At 42.3% G+C, this 24123-nt stretch overlaps 1 protein-coding gene across 3 annotated transcripts in view; it reads right to left on the bottom strand.

Annotated features, from left to right (window-relative positions):
* Positions 1 to 23799, bottom strand: part of LOC114895932 (regulating synaptic membrane exocytosis protein 1-like) — a 197688-nt gene extending 173889 nt beyond the window's left edge. For all 3 annotated transcript variants that reach the window (XM_029223563.1, XM_029223564.1, XM_029223565.1), the window contains exon 1: positions 23525 to 23799. In XM_029223563.1, coding sequence (XP_029079396.1) covers positions 23525 to 23688 — 164 coding nt within the window. In that variant the 5' untranslated portion in view covers positions 23689 to 23799. The remainder of the gene's footprint in view (positions 1 to 23524) is intronic.
* Between the last annotated feature and the right edge of the window lie 324 nt (positions 23800 to 24123).

Below are 24123 nucleotides of genomic sequence, written 5' to 3'. Positions count from 1 at the left end.
GTCAAGGTGCAGGTCCTCAAAGGGAGGCCACTAAACTCACTCGTGGTTGTGTCCATCCCGTAGCATTAGGAAAAGACAGATTCAGAAACATGTTCGATGAAGGTAAGTAGGAAATAAACCCCAAAGACAGTAGGATCAAAGAGGGAGGAGATATGGGGATATATGTTTATGTATAGATGATTCACTTTGTTATAAAGCAGAAACTAACACACCATTGTAAAGCAATTATACTCCAATAAAGATGTTCAAAAAATATTGGTATACGGGGCAATCAAGGAAGTGGAGATTAAATGAGTTTTAACTTTCTCATTTTACCCTCTAATCATCTCATCTGAGTTGAAATACATACTCTGCAAAACAAACACTGACATTGGCTCTGGGTCTTAATTTTCTAAACAAAAATATATGGCGGTAGGGGAAACACTGTAAAAATGTTAATTACAAGGTAAAAGGTTCATTTAAGCTTGAGCAAAACATATTGTAACATCACACTGAAGGGAAAATAATTGGGGGTTGCCCAAACTTTACCAATGACTCTGCAGCCAACCCAGCGTCTTCTTCCTTTCTAAATATGCTGTACTGCCTCTTCCACAGTTTCTGTTTTGTGTACCTGTAAATTAAGTACCCCACCTGCAGCCTCCCAAAAAGTCAAAGACGCTGATTTCACCCTGGGAGGCTGACTCTCCCAGAAGGAGCTCACGCCTATCAGCCTGGCTTCTCTCCTAAAAAGGTTTTCCTTGCAGCAGCCCTCTGGGTGGATGGCTCAAAGAGTTGGATTTACGCAGCAGGGGAGAGCCCAAGGGCCAAACAAGAAAAATCACTTCTCCCCGGAAATGACTGGCATTGCAGAGGAAGGGGTACTTCTCCTCTCTCTTCTGGGAAAATTCCCCACCAAGGCTCTCAGATTTCTGTCTCCTGTAATCAGGAGGAAGAGAGAGCAAAGAAAGGAAGACAGAGATAAAGTGCCTAAATTTCCGCCCAAATTACCCATTATTTCTTCCCTAAAGAAAGAGAAACTGAAAGCCAAAGAGTTTCCTCTTTGGGGGTGGAGGTGCAGGAACACCGGAACCAAGAGTCCAAAGGGTAAATGGACACATAGTCATACGCCTTCACATCATCCAGCCCTCGTACCAACTGGCAGCGTGAAAGATTTAGTGATGCCTGATGGGAAAAAGGCAAACACGTCAGCCTCTTAATTTCAAATTTGAAGGAGACAAAATTGAGGATTAATTCTCAGACTTATATTGATTCCTTTAAGTCATTGCTATATTAAGTATAAAGAAAATTCTAGAAGGAAATGTATCTTTTAGAAAATTTGCATTACATGCTAGTACCAGAGTTTCAGCAACAAAACACAGGCTGTTATTATGGGCACTTGATTTTCTCATGAGTTAAAAGCAGGCATTATGATATATGTGGTGTTTTATATATATGTGTGTGTGTGTTTATATACATATATATACATATACATATATATATATATGCTTGTTATGAGCTAGAACTTGGTAGTGATAGTTAGGTGTTTTTATTATATCTTTTTCTGAGTGTTTTTATTATACCTTAATCTCAGCAAAGGTGCAGAACTGTGATGTATACGTCTTTTTAAAACATTGGGAAACTACTCTCATTACTCCTAATTTTGTATAAAAATATCCACATTATTCCAACTATTCACCAGTATAAGTTCATACTAGCCTTTCATTTAAACAATGTTTTTGAAGACAATTTTTAATATTTTATTCAGAATTTATTATAAGTATTTACTCAGGAGGACCATTGATTCAATGTGGAAATCTGTTAATTTTTGAAATAAGACAGTCTTGTACAAAGATTATGTATGGTTGGAAATAGGATATTTGAGCTTCAATCTGTCTCACTGAATATAGACCATATGAATTATGTATGTAAATCCCTATGCATTCATCTGAGATTATAAACTAAATAGGTGAGTCAAATGTTTCCTTAGTAAAACAACAAAAGGGAAGAATTACATCTGCAGGCATAATGCATGGTAAACCTATTCCAAATTGCTGATAAAATAAGGATATTACCCTAGTTGGATGGAAGAAAGCACCCACCTTCTTCTGTGTGTTCCTAAAGCTCAGGTAACTGCATTGTGCTAAAACCACGCCAATGAGTAGGGGCATACCGCCTCAGCACACAGTTGGAACTGAGGCTCCAATTGTGATTCAAAATTCCTTTGTGTAGCATCAACACAGCAAGTTCTGTACTTCTGAGCTGGAACAGGGCTCACACAGCGTAGATGCACCTGTCTTTATATTCAAAGAGATGTGAACACGGGGTGCACAGAATCAATACTATTTACAGTCACACTGTTATAAGTCACGATTATTATAGCCCAAAGTTGTTAACGTTGCCCATGGATGAAGGGCTGTGTCAAAGGCACCATATAACCATTGTTCTCTTGGTTATTCCTCCGCCCAGCCCCGTACCATAGACGAGACCCTGCAGGGACACCGGAGTGATCAAGGTCACCCAGTGAATCCTGGAGCCCAGGATGCACAGCCAGGCCTCTTTGATTCCGAAATGCACACATTCAGGCTCTCCCTCCTCTGCATCCCATAATAATTCCTCCTACTAGTAGTGGTAAAACTGCACATCAGACAGACCCTTCTTTGTGGCCCGCATTCAGTATCTGGTTGTAAGAGCATGACGATGAAGTTTATTTCCCAGTTCCTGGAGCATTCAGTGCTCATGCTGTGTAATCTTGACCGAAATCATTTTTCCTCTATTTTCTTTTATGTAAGCAGGGATAGTAGTAATAACTGTCTTACTTACTGACTCTACAGAGCCAGAAGAAGAACCAACAACGATTGTGTACGCAAGCACTCTCTGCTTTAGGTGCAAATGTTAGTGGTTGATAATACTTGGTCATAAGGAAAGCAAAGTGCACTCTGAGAGGAGAATTTCTTGGCCAATTAGACGTTAGAAGTGAGGAAAAAGGAAGTCCAAACGATGCTCATAACTTGGACTTAAAAAAACTTCAAGGAGGTTTGTGTTCCTTCTCCAAGATAGAAGCCATCTTCCATGGGAAGTGTGGACCCTCCTGAGCTAGTCATGTCCATGCTGGGATTTTCTACATGTCTTCAGAATATTCTCAGTTCACAGTCTCCTTGTCATGTCAGGCAGGGCCGAGAGATAGGGAAAGGGGTTCTAGATCTTATCTGAATGCTGGGGAGGCACTGGCACTCTCTGGGATACGCCAGGGTGACCTCTCGAGCAGCACAGGGGCTCTGTCCCCACAGCCTACGTCAGGGCCTGCTGCATAGCAAGTGCTCAAAGATATTGGTTAAAAGGATGAATTAAACCTCCACAGCTACAAAACGGGTGAACTGGAATGGATGAGTAGTTTTCAGATATTTCCTTTTGCTGCAGAACTCTTTTCATCTTCAATAAGATCCCCCAAAGGCAAAATATCAAGGAGCTAAGGCCGGGATCTGGGGATGCAGCAGCTATAGCACTATAGCACCTATGTGCCCAGACCCTGCCCACCACCCTTCTCCTTGTCTACTCACTATTGCTCCCCCAAACTCTGGGGCAAATCCACCAGACAAGTGTGGAAACCAGTGATTTGGATACAGAAGTCCCTTTTGACTCCAATTCCATGAGTCTAAATATTGATTTCTATCTTCAACGGGTTGATATGTTTATATCGAGGAAAGTAAACTATTTCCTATCTGGAATCAAGGGGCTTAATTAATAAAATACTGACTTTTTAATCATTCTCAATTGCTCACCAATATCCACGTGCTTTCTCACATTTCCTCTCCTCTCTCGCAGCTGCCTGGCCCTAGCAAGTGGCCCATGAGCAGTAGTGACATATGTCCATTCGATGCCCCCCCCATCCACCTCTTCCCTGGCCATGGCCACGTGTTCTGGAGGTCACACTACCTCCTGAGGGAAGAGGCCACCCAACCCACAAGGAGCTGTGCAAGTGAGAAATAAAGTTTTACTCTGTTAAGCCATGAAAACTTGAAAGTTGCTTGCATTATTTTTTCTGACAGATGCATACGTTTCATTCAATGGGGATATTTAGACTGAACACTGAATGGATCTTCTAAAATTCACTTCTCTGTTTTCCTACATAGCAAGGAGTCCACAGAGTGTACTGCTTACAGAAGGCAAGGATGGTTGGGGAGCCGTGGTCTAAATAGGAGGAGTGGATTTTCCAAGAACTCTGTGCCATAGTTGCCCCCAAACTTATGTCACTCAATGAAAATCCCATCACTGAACATCTTCCATACTGTCTGAGGTTCCAGGTGGATTGTGCTGTTTATAGAAAATTGGTGGGAAGAAATATTATAGAGCTAAATAAAGGTTTCATGAAGGCATACCTTCCCAATTAAATATAGAAAAAAAAATAGAGAAATCAGTTCCCAAGGGAAGTCACCACCCTCCACAAATCTTATTCATTGCTTCGCAGGCATTTCCCAATGTTGTATAGATTGACTTAAAATGTAAGATTTGGGTGATACTGTCCAACTCCCATAAGAGTCGTACAATCTGGACACTGTTAACAATTGATTTAAATATTCAATTTTGCTCGTAAATCATAGGTTTATCTTATTAATTAACTTCATATTTAACCTTTGGCTTCCTTAAGTTTTTAGGCAGTTAAGAAATGTTTAACTTTACCAAATTTCTTATTTTGATTTTCAGCTAAAATTATTAAGTGATGCTTTGCAAAGCTGCCCAGATGCCCCGTTCAAGGTGGGGGACTTACTCCCCCGTATGTAGGGGGTGCTCTTAGCTGCCAGCCCTCCCTTTGAATTGTCCCCTGCTAACGAGAGCTGGGTCTCCGACATCCAGGTCCCATGCCCTGGGCGGCATGAATCCGGTGACCCATCAATGCAAGAATATTGTAACTATTTTCAAAGCTCCCAAGGAGCTGACCGAGGCCTTACTGGACCTGCGCTGCAGCCCACCTTCTCCCACGTTCCAACTTGCTGCTTCCCTTCCCAGACAGATGTTAATCCTGAAAGCACTGCTTAAGAAACTTCTTGCACAAGAATCTCCATCTGAGTTTGTTTCTAGGGAACCTGACCGACAGTAAATCTAGATTACTCTAACCACAAGGACGGAAAACAAGTCAAACTGGAGTGGTCAGAGCTTTTCCCATCACACCGTGTGTGCCAGGCTGTCCCTCACGGTAAAGGATGTGAAGCGAATCATGTCACTCTCTATTCTGTATCCCCAAATGCATTCAAGTGAAAATAAACAGGAGCATCCTGAGAGAGAGGACAGAACATGAACTGAAGAGAGGTGTGTGAAAAAGGAGCAGGACGGTGTATCTTGATAATACAGTGCTCATTTACGGAAATTTCATATGCATGTGCATACACACACACACACATATACATATTAATATGAATATATGCACTCATTACTGAACTGAAAAGTATTTTTTCTGAATGTGAAAACTGACAATACAGACTTGAGAATATCTAGTGTCTCTAGTGTAGAAAAAAGAAGAACTACAAAGCCCTAATCAGGGCTCTCTCTAGGCTGGAAGAAACAGAAACCTACTCAAACTCCATCAAGATGACACAGCCAAGTCTTCAAACAGCCTCACCGTGACTCAGCCCAGAGCTCAGGATCAAAGTCTCTTTGCTTGGCGTCTCGAGGGCCAAAAGGCCTCTCTCATCTGCACGTCTGGTATCTGAAAGTCTCCCTCCCGCTGACTCCTCTTGCACGTGGTTTCCTCTGGAATCTCCTGGTACATCCACACTCCTGCTTTCCACCTCAACTATTTCAGGCTTTCGTCCTTACCCTCAAATCTCCAACCCCCATCACTCTCAGAAGATGACTCAAATCCTACCTCCCAGAAAAATAGAAACCATCAGACACGAGGTCCCTCATCTTTCCAGTCACAAATGTACCCCCTCTGTTATTCAAACCATCTTGTTTTCTACATTCATTCCATCGAGTTTCAATAAATATTCTTACATTTATTTTATTTAAATACTATTTTAAAGAGGCCCACATTAGACCTACCTCTCATATCCCTCCTGGTATCTCTCCATGACCCTCTTCCCAAACTTCTGGAAAGATTTTTCCATTTTAATTACATGTATTTATCAACTATGTTCATGTGTAAAGTTACCAGTGATATCTCCTTGTTATTGAATCTAATAGCTATTTATCAGTTTTCCTTGCATTGGATGTCTCAGCAGAATTAGTTTTTTAGTAATTCAGATATAATTTACATACAGTGAAATGCACAGATCGTAAGTGTACAGTTTGATCGGTTTTGAGGAATGCATACATATGTATAATATGCATCCCTATCAAAATATAGAGCATTTCTTTCCCTCCAGAAAAGTGCCTCCTATCCCTTTCCTGTCCAGCCCTCACCCCTGCTACCATAAAACAGAAAACCAATCTGGTTTCGAACATCATGGATTAGCTTTACCTATTCTACAGCTTCATGGAAATAGAATCATATGGTCTGCACTCTTTGTGTCTGGCTTTTTCCATGCTGCATGATGTTTCTGAGATTCACGTAAGTGTTAATGTATCAGTGGTTTACTCCTGTTCATTGCTGGATAGTATTTCACTGGGTGAACATACCACAGTTTTTGGGTTTTTTTTCCAGGAAAGTAACAAAATATATTTTATTCATTAATTACTTGCCACATCTCTATTATTATTATTCTTTTCTACATTTATTGGTTCAATAATATTTGATTGCCTCTTTTTAAAAAAAATTTCTATTAGAGTAGAGTTGCTTTACAATATTGTGTTAGTTTTTAAGCTGCTAGGCTTTAAGTTTCTTCTTCTGATGATGTATATCTGGGCTATCTCCAGTTTAGGGCTATTATGAAGAAGGCTGCTATGAACATTCTTGTATAAGAATTTTTGTGAATAAATGTTTTCATTTCTCTCTATAACTAGAATCGCTACATCATAATGTAGAAGCATGTTTAATTTTTAAAGAAATTACCAAACATTTTTCTAAGGTGGTTCTACCTTACTATGCTTCCATAGACAATGTATAAGAATTCTGGTGAAATTCTTCCTCAGCATTGAATGCTGCCAGTCTTTTTTTTTTAGGCATACTAGTGAGAGTGTCTTATCCTCCTCGAAATACTCTCTTCCCTTTTATTTGGTTTAACACAATGTCTCCAGGGTTTTATCCTACCTTTCTTTCTCTTTAATGTCTTTGCAAGGTCACTGCCCTCTTTCAGCTTTGAAAAGTGAAGATTCCTTAAGGCTCGTTCCTGTATCTCATCACTCATCCTCACCAGTAGCTTCATTGCCACCTATGCAGGGATGCTTCACTGGGAGTTTACATTTCCAGCCATCTTCTCTTCTGAGTTCCCAGCCTATTAGCCTGCAGAAGCCAAATGACCAAGACCAAACTTAGGGTCTCCCTTCCTTTCCTCCAGATACTTTCCAAATCTGGTGGCACAAGTCAGACGTCTACTCATATTCAACCCATGAAAAGGAAAAACGTGTGGCTTTTGCTTCCCTAATCTCTCTCCAATCCAAACATTTTGCCAGCCCCACAGAAGCCATTGCTCCTAGCACCTCTCACCTGGGTTTTCTGCAATAGCCTCCCCTGGGTCTGTACACACACCTGGGCCTTCATCCAATCAGTTCTTGATACTGTAGCCAGAATGATCTTTTAAAAATACTAATAGGCTTATATCATATATCTCTGCCAAACCTTTTAGTTCTTTGGATAAAGATAAAGCTCTATTCCATGACCTGGAAGACCCCATGTTGTCAGGCTTTTGCCTATTTTTCCAAGACCCTCTCAGGCCATCTCTCTTTCTGCTCTTCCACGACACTGGCTTCCTTCCACTTTTTCAGACTCACCCCTTCCGCCTCCCACCAGGGACCCTCTGTTCTCCTCGCCTGCTGGGTACCTCACTCCCTATTTGCCTGACGAACTCCTCTTCATTCTCAGACCTTAGCTCTGTCCCACTGTCGTTTCCAGGGAGAGCCATTCCTGGCCAGCCTGATCTCCATCTGAATCTCTGCTTTATATTCGCTGATCAAAGTATCATATATTGTCCTGTATTGCATTCATCAGAGACATTAATTTCACGTTGAATTTTAATTTTACCTAAGTAAAATGTACCTCCTCCTGCAAAGATCACAGGCTCTGGATAGTTGTATTAATTTCAGCACAGTATCTGGCACATAATAAATGCTCAATCCATTTTTGTTCCAAGAAAGAAATGAATGGGTATCATTCACTCTCCTGACCCCCTGACTGTTTCTTATTTCCATTTTGAAAGAGAACATTACTAGTCCTTGGCTGGCCAATGAATCATGAGGATTTGGATCATGTCCATCTTTAGTCCAATTAGCACGGCCAGGGTGGGAGCATATGGAGATAGGCCTGCTTCTTCCAGAACGGCCACTGGGGCAAAATTCACAGTAAGTGTTGTGGTTACAAAAAGTAAGCAAATCATGTCTAGATCATGCGAATTCTCTGAATGAGATAAAATTAACTTCCTTAAAGAAGACTTTACAGAAAGAGCACTTTAGTTTTCAGGTGTATGGGTGTGAGATTTATACGTACAGGTGCATGGGTGTTCCCAGAGCTGTATGTGGGGTGCCATCCCTTCCCTATCCCCCTGATTCTTTCTTCGGGTCATTGACCAACAGTCTAGCTGAAGCTGAACCTCCAAATGAGGGACAACCAAGGAAAGTTCTTCTCACAATAACGAAAACCACCTGGCTTTCCTAAGTGAAAAAACAAGACATGATTTCAATCTGTACGTAATTCAAATGCATGGTAGGAAAAGCTATTTGGAATCATAAATAAATTACTGCATATTGAAAACATTGTCTCCTTCAGAGATGTATTAAAAATTAAAAATAAAATGATCACAGTTAAGAAGTATTGATACAACTTAAATATAATTGCAACAAATACCACTGCAAATGGAATCTTTAAATAAAGTATTTCTTGATCCCTGTAAATGATCTACTTATTTTGATTAATATGAAATATAACCAAATTCAAAATCAACAAAGTAATTAGAGGTTGCCTTGGAGTTTTCCATAACAGGATGTAATCTTACAGAGCAGGTAAGTCAAACCAAAATTGAAAAAAAATTAATTGTTTGAATTTGATGGTAGCTAAAATCAAACTGTGGGGAGGTAGTGTGACAGTGGAAAAAATACTGGACCAGGAGAAAGAAAATCCCAAGTCTTACACTTAGCTCTCTCACTAATTAATAATGAAAAGCTGAAAGGACGCCTGGGCTTCAGTTTTCTCTTCTTAAAAGTGGAGTTGGAATAAATCTTCAGTGGCTAAAATGTGTTATCTTGATTGCAACTCTCATCAGTTAATGGCTTGGAGTGCCCCATCTAGAAAGGTTCTGAGGCATCCAGCATTTACCAGCGATGCTGTTCCATCTTCAGGAAGCTGCCTGTGCATTCTGAGTATTTGCCAGCCCTGGACCAGGCAGCCTCCAAGCTCCCACCCATCCCCATCTCAGCTCGGTCTAGCTGTCTTGTGTCAAAGACCAGTGCTTCCAGGGAGATCAGTTCAGTGCTTTGAGACCACCTAGAGGGGTGGGATAGGGAAGGTGGGAGGGAGATGCAAGAGAGAGGAGATATGGGTATATATGTATACCTATAGCTGATTCACTTTGTTATACAGCAGAAACTAACACAACATTGTAATGCAATTATACTCCAATAAAGATGTTAAAAAAAAAAAAAAAGAAAGAAAGACCAGTATTTCTGTGCCCTGGGTCTTCAGACTGTGCAGCTCAGTTCAGCCAGCACGTGCTGAGGTCCCACTGTGTAAGAGCCACAGGTTAGGCAATGGGAATACAAAGACGAGTAAAAGAAGACACCTGCTTTCAAAGAGTTTAAGTCTGGAAGAAGATGGATAAAGATGTGGTACATATATACAATGGAATACTACTTAGCCATAAAAAAGAATGAAATAATGCCATTTGCAGCAACACGGATGGGCCTAGAGATCATCATACTGAGTGAAATACGTCAGAAAGAGAAAAACAAATACCATATGATAATCACTTACAGGTGGAATCTAAAAAAAGGATACAAATGAACTTATATACAAAAGAGAAATAGACCCACAGACCTAGAAAACAAACTTATGGTTACCAAAAGGGAAGTGGGGGGTGAAGGATAAATTAGGAGTTTGGGATTAACATATACACACTACTATACATAAAATAGATAATCAACAAGGACTGTATAGCACAGGGAACTCTAATCAACATTCCCTTATAACCTATAAGGGAAAAGAATCTGAAAAAGAATAGATATATATGTATAATGAAACACTTTACTGTACACCTGAAACTAACACAACATTGTAAATCAACTATACCTCAATCTTAAAAAACGTTTAGAATATGACTTAACCAGGGAGCATTTTTTAATTAAAAATATAGTCAGTATAATACTTTACGGTCATAAGCATCTAATCTAATTCTGAACATCAAATCAGAGAACCCATATTATGCTTTACACTCTTACTAAAGTTAATGATGTTTTAATTCAAAGGAAAAGTTTCCATTAGGCTTGTCTGTCTAGAGGATTCATTTTTAAAATATATTGTTTACATCCTCCAACACTGACATTCAAGCACTTTCAGAATGCTGTCCTTCCAAAAGCTATGAATGATAAATTAAGAGTACAACACACCATCTGAAAATCCTATTTCAATTTCACCTTGTAATATCTAACAACCAGAATGTTCTCCTCATAAATTCTGGCCAACCTGCTTCTCTCAATAGCCAAAACACTCAGCTCATTTTTTACTTTCAGAATCTGCTGATAGAATTCTCCTGGTTAGAATAAACTTCCCACTCCAGCCACCTACTCATACCCTGTGAATCCATCCAGCAGCCTCAGATGACTCCTCTGTTCCACATCCTCTGGGTGGATTCATTCATTCTCACACACTGTTTAGAAAATCCAGGAGCCTATCACATGGCAAGCAGTGTGCTCATATGACAGATACAAATGAGAATGACCCTGCTTTCAGGAGCTGATGCTGAGGTGACAGTGTCAGGGGAACAAGGTTACAGAAAAGATGTGCACAGAGGACAAACATAAAAATTAATCTGGAAAGTCCGGGAAGATGTGCCAGATGAGGGGTCATGAGCTAATCTGAAAGGCTATGTAAGCATGAGGCAGATGAAGAAAAAGGAAATTCCTGACAGAGAGGAAAGCACAAGTGGAGCCACCAAGCTCTGAGGCAGCAATGGTGCCTTGGGAACGAGGCTCTAAGGCACTGGCAGGAGGCTATGTGTGGACCCCTGAGAGGAGATGCAGGTTTCAGATTAGGAGGTTTAAACTTTACTCTGAAAGCAAAGGGGTTTTCCTGATGGGACGTGATCAGATGGATTTTAGAGAGGTTCCCCCGACAGCAGTGTGGGGACCGGAGGAGGTCTGGCTGGTGTCAGGGAAAGGAATTAGGAGGTTACTGCGGGCATCCAGGGGAGCAGGGATGAGAGTCTGCATTCAAGTAAAGGCAATGGAATTGGAAGAGAAACGAGAAATTCAAAGAAGATGGAATCTGAAGAATTTGACAAGAGAATGAATGAGCAGTTGCAATGGTGATCTACCCACAGAGACAGGGATTATAGAAAAGCATCAAGTTTAAGCAGAAGGTCAAGAAATGGATGATGGGTAACACTCAGCTTGAAGCACCTATGGGACATCCAGGTGGAGACATTTAGCAGGTGGTCAGGTACACAAATCCAGAATTTAGTAGAAAATTCCAATGTAGTAACACAGACTTGGGATCATAAACACATAAGTGTGACTGAGTCCATGACTAGAAACTGCATAGAAAAAGGCAAATCAGAAGGAAATGGAATTATAGAAGGAAGCGCAAGAAGAGCTCCCTCTCTCTCTCTCTCTCTCTCTCTCTCTCTCTCATATACATACTTTTTTTGTATTCTTTTCCATTATGGTTTATCACAGGATATTGAAAATAGTTCCCTTTGCTGTACAGTAGTACCTTGCTGTTTATCCATTTGGACTGTGCTTTTTTTAATTGCACGTGGGACTCCAGGAATCTTCCACCTTGCTATCTTTATAGAAGGCAGGACTAGAAAGCCATCTGACTGATTTTCAATCATAGTTCTACTCAACATTGACGATTACAGCTACAAATACCATGAAATCCCTTTCTAATACCTGTGTCTGGGACAATACTCAGATGATACTATCTTTTCCAGACTGGTATCAAGTTTTTACTCCAGGCTGCTATATATTAGGTCACTATATTTGGCCTAGGGAACATAGACATCCATAAATTGAAATATTCAGCCTAATTGTAAGAAGATTTTATGGTATTTTATTTTTCCAAATTACATTTTATGACAATTGTTATGATGATTCTGAAGAATATCAAAGTAGAATCTCTATAATTTTTACTCTTATCAAAAATGTAATATCTAAAATATATCAGCCAGCTCATACAGATATCCCTTTATTTCAGACACTGGAGTGTAAAATGTATCATTTTCTTCTCAGAAAAAAAAAGGTTAGGAAAGAAGACTTAAGCTCCAATATATTACAAGACAGAGATAGCTAAGGCAGATAAATCTGCTAAGCATTTTTTTTTAAAAAAAGGAAAGCCATTGGATTACTTTACTTCTGCTTCCATCTCTTTCTACTAAGACACTAATCTTTCTGACCTGGACAGAACTTCTGAATGTGTATATATATACTACCCTATATATAAAGAAAACTGATACATTGATTTATGAATTCCATAGATATTACAAACACCATCTGCCTAATTTTTCTAAAATGTAAACCCCCTAAATCAAAAATGGAACAACTAGCCACCTAAACAAAGAGCTTCTCCTTGCATGTTAAGAGCTATGTTTCAACTACAAGAACGATAATGTGTCATGTGACACTTGTGCACTGATCACTTACAACTTTGAAATAACTCGATATTCTTCAGACTATACTACAAAGCTACATAATCAAGACAGTATGGTACTGGCACAAAAACAGAAATATAGATCAATGGAACAAGATAGAAATCCCAGAGATAAACCCACACACATGTGGTCACCTTATCTTTGTTAAAGGAGGCAAGAATATACAATAGAGAAATGACAGCCTCTTCAGTAAGTGGTCCTGGGAAAACTGGACAGCTACATGTAAAAGAATGAAATTAGAGCATTCACTAACACCATACACAAAAATAAACTCAAAATGGATTAAAGACCTAAATGTAAGGCCAGACACTATAAAACTCTTACAGGAAAACATAGGCAGAACACTCTATGACATAAATCACAGCAAGGTCCTTTTTGACCCACCTCCTACAGAAATGGAAATAAAAACAAAATAAACAAATGGGACCTAACGAAACTTAAAAGCTTTTGCACAGCAAAGGAAACCATAAACAAGACCAAAAGACAACCCTCAGAATGGGAGAAAATATTTGCAAATGAAGCAACTGACAAAGGCTTAATCTCCAAAATTTACAAACAGCTCATGCAGCTCAATATCAAAAGAGCAAACAACCCAATCCAAAAATGTGCAGAAGACCTAAATAGACATTTCTCCAAAGAAGACAGACAGATTGCCAGCAAACAGGTGAAAGGATGCTCAACATCACAAATCATTAGAGAAATGCAAATCAAAACTACAATGAGGTATCACCTCACACCAGTCAGAATGGCCATGATCAAAAAATCTACAAACAATAAATGCTGGAGAGGGTGTGGAGAAAAGGGAACCCTGTTGCAGTGTTGGTGGGTATGTAAATTGATACAGCCTCTATGGAGAACAGTATGGAGGTTCCTTAAAAACTAAAGATAGAACTACCATATGACCCAGCAATCCCACTATTGGGCATATGCCCTGAGAAAACCATAATTCAAAAAGAGTCATGTGCCACAATGTTCACAGCAGCTCTATTTACAATAGCCAGGACATGGAAGCAACCTAAGTGTCCATCGACAAATGAATGGATAAAGAAGATATGGCACATATATACAATGGAATATTACTCAGCCATAAAAAGAAACAAAACTGAGTTATTTGTAGTGAGGTGGATGGACCTAGATACTGTCATACAGAGTGAAGTAAGTCAGAAAGAGAAAAACAAATACCGCATGCTAACACATATATATGGACTCTAAAAGAAAAAAAAAAAGGTTCTGAAGAACCTAGGAGCAGGGCAGGAATAAAGACACAGATGTAGAGAATGGACTTGAGGACACGGGGATGGTGAAGGGTAAGCTAGACAAGGTGAGAGAGTGGCATGGACATATATACACTACCATATGTAAAACAGATAGCTAGTGGGAAGCAGCCACATAGCACAGGGAGATCAGCTTGGTGTTTGTGACCACCTAGAGGGGTGGGATAGGAAGGGTGGGAGGGAGACGCAAGAAGGAGGAGATATGGGGATATATATATGTGTATAGCTGATTCATTTTGTTATAAAGCAGAAACTAACACACCATTATAAAGCAATTATACTCCAATAAAGATGTTAAAAATAAATAAATAAAATAAAATAACTCTATATTCTTGAGATTAAGAAAACTGCTCACATATTGATCAAGAATGCTTTGCGTGCAGAAATGTAAGTTGGGAGCTAATCGAATAGACTACATAAAGTCTAGCAAATACAGACAGAAAGCTCCATCAGTATAGGAGTTCCCATGTGTGAGTATGCAGACCATGCATGAGAGTCCATGAAAAGAAGCTAAGCTGTAGGACATTTACATGACCGTACAGACACCTTAATTGATTTTCAATTCACGTTCCTTCTCTATGTAAATATAATGGCATCTCCCAGACAATCCTTATCTGACATAATGATGGGAAATATAAAAATATATACTAAATAGTATGTAAATCATTAGCAAGGTATTATCATTTACACTCTACATAAAGATATCTGTTTGGTTCATTGTGTTTCTTTAATACTGAATTAAACACTTTACTTTCAAATTGCATGAAATTACTTTCTGTAATATTATCTTATTTTACTATCTAAACTTCAGAAGAATGATCAGAATATTGCATCCTAAAATCCAGTTAAATGTCTTCTCTAAATCACAGGCTGCTCCTTTGCAAGGCCCGAAGAAAAATCTTCAGAGAGAGAGAGCCCTGCACGAGGTTGCATTCCTCGTTACTATTATTTGAAAAGTGTTTTGAACTTTTAAATTCAACTTTGTCATAAAAGGTAGCATTCCACTGAGAATCCATTAAAGATAACACATGATTCTCAGCAAAAGCCTTTCCATTTACCAAAAGATGATTTTCAAGATTCTACATCTACAACTCGCTTGTGTTACTTATTGATAATTACTAATTGCTATATTTTATGACAGCTAACTGCTTAAACTTTCTGAAGTTTTAAATGAATAATTTGTTTCAGGGAAAGCAAAATTTATAAAGAGGGAGATAATTTAATGTATCATCTGGATTGAAATTCAAAACTGAGAGAAAGGGGTACTAGCCATAATTACAGCACAAATGTGGCATCAACAGATACTGTCCTGGGCAAACCAACATGTACAGCCACTTTCTTTTGAAACATTCTATTTTTTATTTAAATAAATGTTCTTATGTACGAGAAGTTTTCACAAGTTAGCAAAAGATGAAGGAATATCTAAAGTCAATTCTGCAGATTTAAATAGACATTTCTCCAAAAAAGACATACAGATGCCCAACAGGCACATGAAAAGATGCTCGACATCTCTAATTATTAGAGCAAAAATGTAAATCAAAACTACAATGAGGTGTCACCTCATACCAGTCAGAATGGCATCATCAAAAAATCTACAAACACTAAATCCTGGAGAGGGTGTGGAGAAAAGGGAACCCTCCTACACTGTGGGAACATAAACTGGTGCAGCCACTATGGAGAACAGTATGGAGGTTTCTCAAAAAACGAAAATAGAGTTACAATATGATCCAGCAATCCTACTCATGGGCATACACCCAGACAAAACACTACTTCAAAAAGATACTTGCACCCCAATGTTCATAGCAGCACTATTTACAATAGCCAAGACATGGAAACAACCTAAATGTCCATCGACAGAGGAATGGATAAAGAATATGAGGTACATATATACATGGAATATTACTCAGTCATAAAAAAGAATAAAATAATGCCATTTGCAGCAACATGGATGGACCTAGAAATTGTCATACTGAGTGAAGTGAGTCAGAAGGAGAAAGACAAATATCATATGATATTACTTATATGTTGAATCTAAAGTATGATACAAATGCATTTACTCACAAAACAGAAACAGACTCACAGACATAGAGAACAGACTTTGGGTTGCCAAGGGGGAGGTGGGTGGGGAAGGGATGGATTGGGAGGTTGGGATTAGCAGATGCAAACTATTATTTACAGGATGGATAAACAACAAGGTCCTACTGTATAACACAGGGAACTATATTCAATATGTTGTAATAAACCATAAGGGAAAAGAATATGGAAAAGAATATATATATATATATATATATATAAAACTTAATCACTTTGCTGTACAACAGAAACTAACGCAACATTATAAATCAACTGTACTTCAATAAAATAAATTTTAAAAAAGTAAGGTTAATTCTGCAGTATATTCCCCTTTCACCATCCACAGAACACTGACCTAGATCAAAATAAATGTACATAAACCTGAAGTAAAAATGTAAGAATATACATAAGAAAGCCTGAGACATCCAGCACAGAATCCTAAAAAGTTCTTCAACACATACAATCGATTCAATCTAACCCATACCCAACAGTAAACTGATATGAAAGAGGAATTACTACTGGACAAGTATATGGCCCCTTATTCAGCTAATTTAAAGTGAATAACTTATTAAATCCAGTGACACTAAAATCATCAGTCCGTTTCTCCCAATCTTTTTCTAGCAAAAGTTGAGGGAATGGCCCTAAGCTAATTTCTCTGCTTACTTTTGAATTAAGGTTGCCTTTTAGGTATTTCAAACTCTATCACTTTGCCCACATTGCTTTTTGTGCTAAAGACATTTGCGTGCTATTTAATAAGAAAGAAAGAAAAATGGAAGGAAAGCAAATATAACCTCAGGTCAAACCCTGGACTCATTTTACCTTTGACCCCTTCGCCAAATTCTCACCCTGGTGGCTGAAGCCCTGAACACACCTCCCTGCTAGCACGATATGATGGATGGATTCTTCTACAAGAACCCATCGCCGCGGGACCTCTAGTAGCTGCAATCGTCACAGGAAAAGATGCTCTGGGGATTCTTCTATAGTCTTACAAAGTAAAGTTAATAATGCCACCCTTCCTTCGTACAGCACTTTGAAGTTTAGGGTGCCTCTACCATCATGTTAAAGCCTCGTAGGTTAGAAGGGCAGACATTATCACTTTCACCTTACACAGGAAGAAACTGGGGTGCGGATGAGTTAACTTATTGATGTTTACACCTATAGAAAGTGTCAGTGTTAAGAGCAGAATCTAGTCCACTGCTCTATCTATCTGATGCTCACCTCCCCTTCTGGTCACAGCAGTCTTAAAATGGTAGGAACTAAGCCAATGTCGGGCTAAGGCAGAAGACTCTCTCTTGACTCTACTCAACAGCCCAATTCCTGACCCAAGTCTCATACCTGACACAGTGGTCTTATTGTTGAATTGAATAACACATGATACTTTGTTAGAAATAGCCTACCGAACATACAAAATTCAGAACAATAGTAGAGAGAAGAGAGAACCTCATGGTGGAGGAAAGATGCGGAGGCATTCTAGAGCACTGACAGCTAATGAGTCAGATCAGAGAGCGCAGGTGCACACGGGGTTAGCCAGTCACCTGTGGCCCGTTCCAGAGCCTGGAGACTGGAGTCCTCGGGAAAAGGCTGGAAAATACCACTAGCCACGTGACATCTTTCTTGCTCCTTTAGTTTAGTTTCTGCACTCCAGGATCAAATGTCATAAGGAAAGGGTTTGGAAGGCTTTGAGCTAGTTCTGGGAATTTCACTAACAGAAACTAATAGAATAGTCACAAGGTAGACCTCTCAAGAGGTGAGCATATGGGGCAGAGTGAAATATGTAATGTATCCAGCCAAATGCCTAAATGTTAAGCCCCTTCCCCAATGGAAGAAGGAAACAAACCATAATAGCCAAAGCTTAATGCACTTTTGGAAAGACTTATAAGAACACTAAAGGTGTCCACGTATGTGGGTTCTGGGTTCTATTACTTTAGTTGCCTCTTGCCTCAGGCCAACTTAGTTCAACTCTAAGGACCAGCTCGAAAATACCCAACTCCCATCACAGGACAAAATGTAGAAGCTGTTTAAAGATATAAAATAGTCCATAACGATAAATGAACTGCAGTTCAATGAACTTTACAATCCATGGTACAGCAAGCTCATCCATCTGCATATTGCAGATGTAGGAAGATAGTAATATTATTGCAGGAATTGCTACTTTATATCTTTGCAGGAAGCTGGCTCTTACTGCTCAGGTTAAATTCAAACCACTCTCTCATCTGACCGGTTGAACGAGTAACACTCCCAAGGTGCTGTGTTTCTATTCAAGTCTGCGGGGGCACCTAGAGCCCACACTGGTTTCCATATTCTACTCCAGACTTAGTAAACTATTTACATCAGCAATGGTGCCCCTCACTTCTGGTTAAGAAGGAATAAACAGAGGTGAAAGAGAGTCAAGACAGGTTGGCAAAAATGTGAACTAAGTCTTATGTTTCTTACCCTCTATTCTCTTTGACAACGCCTTACTTCTTTCAGTTTTTTTTTTTTGTAGGCTTCTCTTTACTGAATTTTCTCCATGAGCATTTGGGCATGCACATTTACTAAGACAGGTTTTTGTTGAAAGCAGAAAACTGCAATGGTTCTGGGATAACCTTCCCTAAATGTAACCCTATCCATTAGGGGTGTGAAGGAGACTAGACATTTCCTCTCTCCGACTTTTCTACTTAACACAGCATCTGGGAACATGTAGACACCTGCTCATGCTTTAGCAGTTTCTCAAATTACTCTTTGCTTTTTCTCTTTTCCCTTCTTACCCACCTCTGCCTCAGCAACATGAGAGAATATTTTGGGGTGTAAGACATGAAAATCTTGGCAAACCTCAATGAAAACATGATAACCTACATTCTGGGGACTCTGTCCTCACTCTACCCCAGCTGCCCCCAACTACCTTTCCTTCTTTTCCCAGTTGCTAATTGAGCCTTCTGGATACATTTTGGGTCACAATATTATAATTGGTTGGAGGGAGAAAAAAGAGAAAGAAAAGCTGAAGGTGCAAGGGTTCTACCCCTCTACTTTGTCTCTCCTCTCACAAAGGAAGTAGGTGTTACAGATGTTTGAAGAGCTAGTGGGCGTGAGGTTCCCTGTTAAGCGAGAGGGAGAATTCCAAAGTCAATATTCTTTATAAATCAAATCACACAATGAAGTGTAGGATTTGTAAGAAAAAAAAAAGAACCTCCTAGAATCCCAATTTAATTTTCTTGCCCACATTTATACAATTTAAGAGACAGGACTAGAATCTGAACCCCGAATGCTCAGGTCCAACATTAATGGACTTACCATTGTGCTTTTTATTATCTTCAAACTGGGGACAATCCCCTCGCCCTCAGTCCACTGGGAAATTCTATTAAGGGTGTGGGTGAAGCTCCAGGGTCTCCTTTAATCAGCAGCTGATCTTCTGAATCAGCCTAACCTGTCAAACCCCTCCTCTGAAACTGAGGGGCGAACAGACTTTAATCTAAGGAAGAGGTAGATGACGTACAGGCTTCTTGTTGGTAAAAGGACAGTGCAGCATGTGGGATGATACTTGGACTTGGAATAAAAGGTCTGGGTTTGAATCCTGGCCGGGCCATATTATGTGAGTAGGTTCAAGGTATTCCAGGAACCCTCTAAGGGCAGGATGAGGATTTGGGGGTTATATGACCCCACTTACCTTCTGCACAAGCTGTTTGTGAGAATCCAAATATACATATATTGAACTTGAACACAGTTCAACTCTTTGGCATTTGGTTCAATAACCATTTAGAATAATGGCCAGCATGAGGTAAATGCTCAATAAATGTTAGTAATTCTATTAAATATTCCCACACGGTTCTCAATTCCCAGCCACTAGCCATTGTTTTCAGTCTCTGCTTCTATATGTTTTCTCTTGTCTTGCTACTCTATAGTTCCTTTCTCTATGAAGCTTTTATAAAAATGAAACAGGATTTTAGATCTAATGAGATCTTCTCTGATTTAGGTCCCAGATAATGCAGTTTTCAACCCATGTAATATACTGGCTCTTGGGGTCTGGTGACAGTTACTTGAAGGAGTATTCATTGAGGAGGTTAGGTTTCAAAAGACTTCTAGAGCACACACTCACACCCACACCTACACACACCTACACACACACCCCAAAACCCTACTAAGATGAAGAAAGACCTTCTTTCTGCAGGGAATTAAATCAACCATTAGAAATTATTTGCAGGAGTCAACTATTTTTTGTTAGATGGCAATGGTATTTGAAATCAGTGCACTTTACCAACAAAATGAATTATTTTTATGACAAAGTACTTATAATTTCAAAGAAAAATTATTCCTGAAATCTTGAGGTGAAAGTAGCTTCATTATCCTTTTCCATTTATACATATTTAAAGACATTATCGAGGCCAAATTCAAGTAGTAATATACAACCAAGGCTGATGAAACTGTACGAATATATTTTAATTGATATTTTATAACGTTTCTTTGGCGTGTTCGCCCATCAGTTTTCTCTCTTCTCTCTACTAGTGCCTGTTTTTACAAATTGTGAACAGAGAGCACACACAGGAAGTAGGGAGCTCAGCCGATGGCCCTGCAGTAATGACCAAGGGGAATTTTAAGTCTAAATGCTGAGTTACCAGGACTTTAGCTTTGCAGGGCCTGTCGTGGGGCTAAATTCTCAGATGTGTGATATAACGACTGCGAGCTACCGCCAAAACTCATCTCCAATTTAACGACTATTTCAAAGGCTGTGAAAAGCCTCCTGTTTCCCAGTTTACCTCTATGCAAAGTTTAGAAAGGGCCACCATCCATGACTCTGTGTCATCAAGTTCCCATATAGGTGTGTCATCTGAATAACCCCTACAGTCCTCAGTTTTTAAGACATAAACTGCCCTCTAGAAAAAAGTCCATCTCTGTTCCACTAATTTGTGGACAACATGACAGGCTTCCATGGCAGCAAACTGGGATTCCAAAACATCCCCAGTCTGCCACCACACAGAAGGCCAAGACGTTAGCAGTGGAGGCTGATTGATAAAGTTAGCGCCGAGGCCTGCAATTGCAGAGGCTGTGGTGTGACAGCATCACACACTGCAATATTTAGAGAATCCTTGCAATAAAGCAACACCACGTGCGTGCCAGGGAGAGCAGTCATGGCACAGCAGTGGGAAAGATGCTTTTGACGTGAACAGTTGGACGGTGTCCTTCATTTTTATTTGTCCATAGAAGCCTGTAGGATCTGATCCCTCCTAGAACTCCCCCTTCCCCACTTAGAGCCCCTCTCTCCACCAGCCCTGAAACAGCCAGTGAAGAGGAGAGATGCCCACTGGCTTGCCCTGCGCCTTCCCTTCCCAGTCAGGCAGCAGCCCATGTTTCCCATCGCCTGCTGGAGGCCTCTGTCCACCTGCTGTCTGCAGTGAACACCGAAAGGAATGGGAGCAAAACTGTGCATCCTGACCAGCAGAAGAGGTGTCCGGGACAGGTGGCGGGGGGCTGTGACGGGTGAGGACAAGACGGACTGACAACCAGACAGACAGACAACAGCACCAGCAGACACCATGCATTACTTCCAGTCTCAGACGAGGGGAAGCCTGCAGCGCCAGGGACCTTCCACCAGGGACAGGTAGCGGATTAACGAGGTTCTGCTTCCTGCATGCCTGCAGGCTTCAAGTCCCTGCTTTTTGACTAAGAAGGAACAGGGAATCCAGAAACCTGCTGCTCTTCAGAGAACCAGGCCAGCTCCAGCCTTCCCAGTTAATGGCCCCTCTCTCTGCGTCTACGTTAAAAGGGCAGGGATGACTGGATTTCTCCTCTTGTGCTGTGACTAGCCCTCACTGCTCTCCCTCAACGCCCCCTCTCCCATCTGGGCTGCAGCTGCAGCAGGCTGGGGATGCAGCCCCTCCAGTTCTCTGCTGCTAGGCTCTGCTGCCCCAAGGGGGACGAGGGAACCTTCCCTCCTGTGACAGCGTCTTCTCTTCAGGAGGCCATCCCGAGGGTGGGCGGGGGAGAGGCGGGAGGGAGGGCGTGCACTGGGCCCGGGTTGGGGTACGGGGGTGCCGCCCCCCCTTTGCTCTCCGCTGTAACTCCACATGCAACAGGCTCCCTCCGGCTCTTCTCTCCGATCCGCCCCAGATACACCTTCTGGCCTTAACGCGGGGAACCAAGGCACAAGTTCCCATCAGGGCCTCTAGATTTCCTCACTGCCAAGTTGAAAACTTTCCCCAATACAGGAGGACCTCTCGGGGAAGGCAGGGTTCACGTCCGGGCAAGGCAGGGTTCATGTCCCCTTCAGCTCCACTGCACGGGGATGGGAGGGAGGCAGGAGGCCAGCACCTTGTGAGCAGTTTCGCCCGAGACTAAGGCAGGTGGCAGGGCAGTGTCACACGCGCCTGCCTAGCCAGCCACCAGCCCCGTCCCCTCCCCAGACCCAGGAAAACTGGGCGCTGGATGGAGATCCCCTGAAGGGTTGATGGGCTTTAAAGAAGGGGGGATGTGTGCAATAATCAGTCCCCTTATGGTACGGCTTGCACCAGGAAACGAGGAGGCCCTGGAACTCCCTTGGAAACCAGTAAAGAGGAACCTCTATTTTATACAGGCCAGAGTCCCCATCAGCTTCTCCCATTATTAAAAACTTTGCATTGCCAATGGCATTGTATACGGGGAGGAAAATCTGTCTTCACACAGGTATTCCGTGCAGAAGACCCCGAAGCAAAGGTTAGAGAGACGCTGAAGAAGCAGGTTACCAAAGATGGCAACTGCCCAAAAAAAAAAAGACCCAACCTCGAGCTGTGAGATGAATGAGTAGCAAAATGAACACTCACAATAAGCATTTTTCTTACACCAATACTGACACCCTCGGCTGGGGCAATCCCAGCCGGCTCGACAACTCCAGGGAAAGAAGAGCTATTCCCAGCAGCTCTTCGCCCACCTCCCCTTCCTCCGCTCAGCCTGTGCCCCTCAACCTGCTCCCGGCCCAGGGCCCTTCCTTCCACGCGGGCGGAATCGGCTCTTTTCAGCCTGGCACATCCCACCCCGGCTGGCGCCGTCCCCCCAGTCCTCCCTGGCACCTGGGTCCCCAGCCGTCCTCTCCGGGCTCCCGGCTCAGGGCTCAGCGCATCCCCGCCTGCCACCTGTCCTCCCACCCGCCTCCCTGCCCCGGCCCCGCGCCCCCGGCCCCCAGGCGGGCGCCTCCGCCCGCACCCGGCACCCGGCCCGCCTCTGACCCGCACGCAGCCGGTAGGAGCGGGTGACGGCGGGGAACGGCCCGATGGAGGCACGGATGGCACGGCCGCGCAGGCTTACTTGAGCATGGCTTCTTCCTTCTCCTCCTCTTCTTTCTGCCGGTCCATCACTGCCATGATGATGTTCCTCTCCTCCTCGGTCAGGTGGCTCAGGTCGGGCAGCTCGGGCATCGGGGGAGGCACGGTGGGCGGGCGGGGACCGCGGGGCCCCACGGCCGAGGACATCTTCGCGGCCTGCCCGCCCCTCGGCTGGCCTGGGCTCGGCGCGGGCGCACCTTCCGACGCACGCCCGGCGGCTGCGCCCCTGCTCGGCTCACCGCGGAGCCCTCCCGGCGGCGGCGGCGGGGCAGGGGAGCGCGCGAGCCCGGGCTGTCATGGTCCTCCGCCTCCACCCAGCCCCGGATGCTGCCTTTGTTTTGGTGGCCCTAGCGAGGCGCGGGCGCCCGGGCGCTTCCCGCAGCCCAGCCTCCCGGGCGGGGGCGGGGGCGCGGGCTCGGGCGCGCGGGGGGCGAGGATGCTCGGGCTCGGCCGCCTCCGTCCGCGGTGCGGGAGGAGAGTTTGGGTGTCGGTTAGGCGGAGTCTCGCGGCTCGGCTCCGGTGATGCTGCTGCGCTCGCAGACACGGCCGCCAGCCCAGCCGCTCGGCCTGGAGCCGCCCCGC

This window comes from Monodon monoceros, unplaced genomic scaffold (genome assembly GCF_005190385.1).
Source record: "Monodon monoceros isolate NGI ecotype Baffin Bay Population unplaced genomic scaffold, NGI_Narwhal_1 Super_Scaffold_15, whole genome shotgun sequence".
NCBI lineage: Eukaryota > Metazoa > Chordata > Mammalia > Artiodactyla > Monodontidae > Monodon > Monodon monoceros.
Note: the sequence above shows the minus strand (reverse complement) of the source record. Positions and strands in the feature narration are given on the sequence as shown.